The sequence below is a fragment of the Solanum lycopersicum genome, chromosome 4, assembly GCF_036512215.1.
Source record: "Solanum lycopersicum chromosome 4, SLM_r2.1".
Classification (NCBI taxonomy): Eukaryota; Viridiplantae; Streptophyta; class Magnoliopsida; order Solanales; family Solanaceae; genus Solanum; species Solanum lycopersicum.
The window spans coordinates 1,577,379-1,584,156 of NC_090803.1; the positions used below are offsets into that span (position 1 = coordinate 1,577,379).

The following is a 6,778-nucleotide window of genomic DNA, read 5'->3' on the forward strand; positions in this document are numbered from 1 at the left end:
ACATTGAGGGGAGATTGATCCCGGGCCATCCTTGTGAATAACCACCCTCCAAACCAACAAAGTCATCTCAAAGGACAAATTAATATATTATTATTATATATAAAAATAAATTATACATTGATAGTTTTGATAATTTTATATTTTGTTTGAACTCTAAATATTTAGTGTAGTCTCTCTCTATATATATGGTTTCGAGAGGATATTGATATGTTAATGTAATGTATATGATGTGTATGTATAAATACATTTATTTAACATTAAATTTGTAATGTATTTAATATATTTATATATATTTAAAAAATAATAAAAATATAATTATCCAGATACATAAATATGTATTTGGTATAATTATACCTTAATTTGGTGTTCGTTTATGACTTTTTGGTACCAATTACATAGCAAAGAAAAACTGGGAGTCACAAGGAAAGAGTGGGAGAGATCATATAACTATTTTAAAGTAATAATAAAATTTAATTAATATGACAAAGAAAATTTGTCTAATTAAATAATTTTTGCATAAATAAATAAATAAATAATATTTAATTATATAAAAATCGAAGCATATCTTAACTAAAAAATATTATCAAAAAACCAATATGTATGCATATTTTTGAATTTCGATATAAAGAAAAGATAATTTTAAAGGAAACCTCTAGTAATTTTTTCATTATATCAAAATTTCACACATTCATTCTTTCACCACTCAAAATTCCAAGGGCATGTCTGTCATTTAACATCAATCTCTATCTTCCTCAATAAGAAAAGTTAATTACGATTTTCCCAACCACTAAAGTTCTTGAACCTTCCTCAAATGTCCCTCCAATTACCCTTCAAGGGTATTTCAGTCAATTCATAATGCTTAATCTAATTTATTAAAGATATTTATTATCATTTCACACTCATCCGTATAATACTTTGTTAAACCGACTTTAAAATAATTATTTTTTCCCCAAATATAAAAGGATTTGGAGAAAATAAAATAATATAAAAGTACAGAAAAGCCCCAGAAATTTTACCAAACCCTAATTTCTCACTCCGAAACAAACGTTCTTCAAGACTTTTTCCCTCCTCTCCTCCTTCTTTTCCTCTTTCTCTCTCAACAACACAACTCCTCTTTACCTCATCGTCTCTGTATCTCTCGTCTTCTCTGTGGAATTTTGTTCATTGATAGGATAGTAAACGTCCGATCTAGGAGTATTCCGTTCAGATCGGTGACGAGGATTGAGATTTCCGACCTCACGCGCCGAGATCTGGGTGATTCGCGCCGGGTTCAGTTAGAAGGAGGTATGGTAGTGAATGGTAGGCCGATGAAGAGGTTGAAGAGGAGAGTAACGGCGGACCTCAACGATTTCCTTACCTTCCCCGACGACGGTAATACCGCCGGTACGGGACCGTTCAGGACGACGGTGAAGGAGTTTTTATCGAAACATGCGATTTTGCCGCCGCCTTCTTCGTTGTTTCCTCACCTTCTGACGTGGCAGATCCTCTTCCGCGTCGGAGACCTCACTGACGGCGACGGAGACGGCGAGTCTTCTCCGGCTGTTGTCTGCCTCGATGTTATCGAAGAAGACGTCGCCAGATGTAGATCCATTTATTGCGACCAGTGCCGAGTCGTTGGTGAGTTTTCCCACCGATAAATTAAATCTGTTCATACTAATTTTGGAGGTGTTCGCCGGACTTCCGTTACGTTCGATGGACTCAATAAATCAGAACCGTTGATCTCATGAAATCAGAACCGTCCAGTTGTCACTCAGACGTCGTATTAAAAAAATTATTAGTCTACTAAAAACTGAGCTAAAACAGCGCCAGCTCGCATTGATCCTTTTCTTAATTAACAAGTAAAAATTATTAATTAATTATTGATTAATTTAAAAAATTATGAACGTGGGGTCCAATTAAAATGTGGGTCCTGATAATTGATAATTGCTACAGTCAGTTGCCAAAGTCTTTTTCTGTTGAATTTACAGATATAACCTTCCTGGATAAAGGGAATGAAAACGACTTGTAAGTGTCACTTGATAGCGGACAATTACGTAATTTTTGTAGGATGTGAGCCTCATTCCACTGGTCCTTGACCAAATTGCCTTGATGATGTGGCATGATGACGACGTTTGTGAAAATTAGAGTAGTAAGCTTTGTAATAGAGAAAAAAAATTGCGTAGCCAAGCAAAAACTATCCCTAATTTTAAAAATCATTTGTCTAATTATAATTTGTAAGAAGTATATTACGATTTTTAGACAATATTTTTGGATATTTGATAATATGTTTTGTAGTTTGAAAGCAAATCAAAGAATTGGACTGAATTGTGTTCTTCTCTTATTCGTTTATTTATAGGTTGGAGCAGTAATCCAGTCTGTGCAAAACGTTTCCATTTTATTATTAAGGCAGATGGAAATTCAGTTGGGGGTTATAACAAATCCTGTGCTGGGTGTGGTGAAGCTCTTCAGTTATCGGAGGCTAGGTAAGAATTTCAACACTTCAATTGTGGATTTCCTTTGTTACGTTGAAATCTTTCTTGCTTGCTTATGGTGTGTGTTCATATGTTGTGGCATTCGTATTTCGTACATTCCCGCTTTGCTGTCCTTCATATGTTTTATTGAATTTTGTAATATGATTTAGTCATTTCGGGAACATGTTGAGGTTGCTTTACATACTTTTGCCAATGGCTGTGAACTTTTTTATTGTTTATCTTGATCATTGTTTTACTGAAAAATGTGGGGCTAAATACATTAATTTGTTTTGTCAGGTGCAAGTCATGCAATCATGTCATGACTGCAGAAGATGTTGAGGATTGGATGTATAATCAGTTGGAGGATACCAGTCATCTTCTGCATGGTGTGATTCATGCCAATGGATATGGACATCTTCTCAGGGTAAACGGTAGAGAAGGTGGTTCCAGGGTGCTTTCTGGAAGTCATATAATGAATTTCTGGGATAGGCTCTGTAAAGTTCTTGGAGCAAGGTAAGCATAATTTGTATTAGATGTTGTGTCGTTGGAATAATAAAACTTGACATGTTTCCCAAGTACTGAAGGCAATTTTCTATAGTTTGGTTCTCGAATGAACTGTATTTGATGATTTAGTCGTGTATTTCTGTATGATCAGAAAAATCAGCGTGATGGATGTTTCAAAGAAGTATGGTTTGGAATTACGTCTACTACATGCCATCACGAAAGGTCACCCATGGTATGGTAAATGGGGTTATCAGTTTGGTGCTGGTAGTTTTGCTCTGACTCAAGATTCTTATAAACAAGCTGTAGAGAACCTTTCTTCTCTGCCCTTGACCATCTTTCTATCTCAAGGACGGAAGCCTCGCACTCGTCTGCAGGACTTGATTTCATTTTATCAGTCCTTGTCAGATAGTGAACTTGTAAATATTCGAGACCTTTTTCTTTTCTTGACTAGTTCGATCCGTGATGCCCATAAACCTGGTTCTGGAGCTGATGAGGCCACTTGTAAGAAGCGTAAAACTTGCGACTCCAAGGTCTTGTGTTCATGGACCAGTACTGACATTTTACGTGTTGAAGAAGCAATGTTTAGAGTACTACGGGCTGTCTCTGGGCCCAATTGGGTGAGCTGGCGTGCTCTTAGAGGTGCTGTGTGTAAAGCTGGTCCTCCTGAACTCCTTGATTATTGCCTAAAGGCACTCCATGGAAAGCAGGTAGCTGACGGAATGGTTGTCAATGTCCGCAGCGTTTCTGGTTCTGGTGCTATGGAGTACAAGTCAGTAATCCATTCTTCTTTGGAGTCACATTTTGTGCATTGTAGATTTTTTTTGCTTTCTCACTGATTTTTTTTCTGACTTGATGCAGAATTGAACGTTGCAACCCAATGGTTAATGTTAATACAAATGAGAATAGATTGCCTTGTACTCCCAACCTCCCATCTGAGGAACATCTGCGTCGAGATCTGAAGTACTTGTACGATTGCATGCTAAACCCATCGACAATGTCTAATCATGTTCCCTTGATCAAAAGGGAAATTGCAGTTGACTCTGCTACTACTGTTCTTGATTGCAAGCAATTTTTGAAAGTATATCAACCTGAAAAATTCTTGCCTATCCTTAAATCAGATGCAATCCAGGTGCTTTGTGAGGTGGACATCATAGAACAATCTGATGTACATTCCAGAAACCCTCCTCCAGAATTATTGATTCTCCCCTCGGATGCTACCATTTCCGACTTGAAGGCAGAGGCATCAAGGATGTTTCAAGATGTTTACCTGATGTTCAAAAGATTCCAAGCTGATGAGCTAGTTGGATATGGTGGTGTGAATGAATCTACTCAGATCAAACTCCTTCTAGGGTCTGCTGAATTTGTTACAGTCAGGGGAAAATTCCTGGGGAAAAATGGGCTGAGCAAGTATAGAATGGAAAGGGGAATGGAGAGATGGACTGTAGATTGCTTTTGTGGAGCAAAGGATGATGATGGGGAGAGGATGTTAGCATGCGATGTGTGCAGTGTTTGGCAGCACACTAGATGTGCCGGGATCCCTGACTTGGATGCTGTTCCTGCCAGGTTCATTTGTCTTAAGTGCAGATGTCTTCATAAGACTACTAACCCAAGCGGTAATTGCAAGGATGAATCAGTTGCTGGTGTGGGATTTGGGAAGAACCTGGCTCATGCTGTCTAAAGTGTGCTGGGATTATTTAATTGAGACCTTATCAAAGAGTATAATAATTAATAGCATTGATATCTATGAGATTGGAGGATGGCTCTATTCGAGGTATATCTACTTTTGTTATACATATGGTATGGTCTGTACTAATAGGACTTCTCTCATACATTACTTTGTGTTTCTGCAGTAAATGGGAGTCTCATTCTTGCTTGCATCATTGGTGCTGAGAATATTTTGCAGAATCTATGATGTTCATGGGTGGTGAAAACTTTAAACTACTTTTAGAACTTGGAAGATTGAAGATGGTGTGATCAGCCAACTCTCTCCTAATAACCAGTGGCAATGCGATTCATCTGCTTCCTCCTGAGTTGTGTTTCCAGGATGCAGGCTAGCGTTGCTAATGAGGACTAGCCTGTGCTGCAATTTACTGAATTTAGACAGAGACAAGCATGACGGAGGTTTATCAGATTGTTCACCTAAGCATTATTTAGCTTCTCTTACATTCCATGTTGAAACAAACCGGTGAAGTGCTATCTGAGCGTTGATAGAGTTCACAAGATACGTGCAGAACAAGCTTGCTCACAATGTATATAATACCTTCCTTTTTTTAAATACCCTTGATGTCAAGTTGTGGCTTGAAGCAAGTCTTTTCTTGTCATGGCAAGCTGAAGAAAGTAAGTTTGCTGTAGTATATTCGAGGAGTATTTTTACAATCTTGTGTTGGTTGAGACTTGGGTATCAGTGCGAGTATCTAGCCATGTTTACGCGATGAGGACTAGCCTCTACTCAAATGTTTCTTCTCTCATCTCTATTTAATGGAGTTAGAAACAGTGCAACAATGCTTATTCCTTCTGAAATTTAGATTATGTTAAAATGCTCTATGTTAGCTTTATGATCTACAAGTTTTATTTAGGCTTTAACCTTGTTTCTGTGAATTGTCAAAACCTGCTTATTATAATGAAAAAAATGCTGCAATAATTCTTTTTAAAGATAAATATTCCGTACAGAAATCATGGTTTCGAGTTAAATATTTGTTAGTAGTAGTAGTTCGTTATAATTTCAGTAGATGTTTGGTTGATTTGATACGAAGTTTCAAAAAGTATATGAGGATTCCGAATTTGTGGTCTTATGATGTATTAACATGTTCTTTTAATTTTTTTCTCTCTTAAACAATTATTAGGTGGAAAGTTCCAATTAATGAATTGAAAAGAAATATGTATTAATTTAAAATAAACTGTAAAGGGAAGTGAAATAAATTAGGTAACATGTTAAAAGTATTCCAGACGTTTAGCGTTTAAAAAAAATCGTTTTGAGTTAAAAGATTTTAGATAATGATCGTGAAAAACTGGTGTTATAATAACATGCAGTATTTTCACTCACTAATTGAAGTGTAAAGTGCGATGCATACATATAAGATATTCGTTTTTAAGTATGCTTCACCATAATCGCAGCATAAATTTAGTGTGTTTTATGTATTTTTTCTTAAGATAATATCAAAACTTGAATTAATAGGATTTGAATTTGACAATATTTCGTTGTAAGTTTTCTTCTACGATAATTGATAAATGGACTTTTACTTTTCAAATCTATGTACAAGTTTGATCATAATGTACATTCATTGGAGAAACAAAAACAATGACAAAAAAAGAAGAAGATGATAATGGCTAAAGCAGTATTAATCAATTATGAGCTGGTTGGGTAACAATCATATACAGTATTATTTTTCTTATTGATCTTCAAGCGATGTTGGTTAAAAATCAAAATATTCTATCAATCAAAGGCGCTGAGGTAGATTTCTATGTTCACGTGGAGTATACATGTATTCATTAACTTCGCATGACATCATGTATATTATGTTAGTCCATCTCGAGAAATTAAAAAAATAAAACTAAATATAGTTATCAATATCCTCGTAAAAAGCATGAAATGGTGCTTTATACTGCTAGCACAAGTTAAAAGATCCGCCGATGCGATCAGAGTTTTGTCAAATTTCTTTTTTTTAGCTTAATATTAGTGTATTTAGACTTTCCAAATCTTGGATTCGCTTCTCGAACTATGTAGTGTAATTGTTATAATATGTTCGAATTAATGATATTATATACACATATGCACATATATATTATAAAATTGGCTATTCACATTTTTTTATACAAGGAAACCC

General features: G+C 35.7%; 1 protein-coding gene across 1 annotated transcript; it reads left to right on the forward strand.

Annotated features, from left to right (window-relative positions):
- Nucleotides 1–665: 665 nt before the first annotated feature.
- LOC101251672 (PHD finger protein At1g33420) lies at nucleotides 666–5,491 on the forward strand. Its single transcript, XM_004236925.5, has 6 exons — nucleotides 666–1,617; nucleotides 2,336–2,462; nucleotides 2,748–2,963; nucleotides 3,106–3,723; nucleotides 3,813–4,725; nucleotides 4,805–5,491. The coding sequence occupies exons 1-5, from the start codon at nucleotides 1,287–1,289 to the stop codon at nucleotides 4,630–4,632; spliced, it is 2,112 nt and encodes a 703-aa protein (XP_004236973.1). The 5' UTR covers nucleotides 666–1,286; the 3' UTR covers nucleotides 4,633–4,725; nucleotides 4,805–5,491.
- The last annotated feature ends 1,287 nt before the right edge of the window (nucleotides 5,492–6,778 follow it).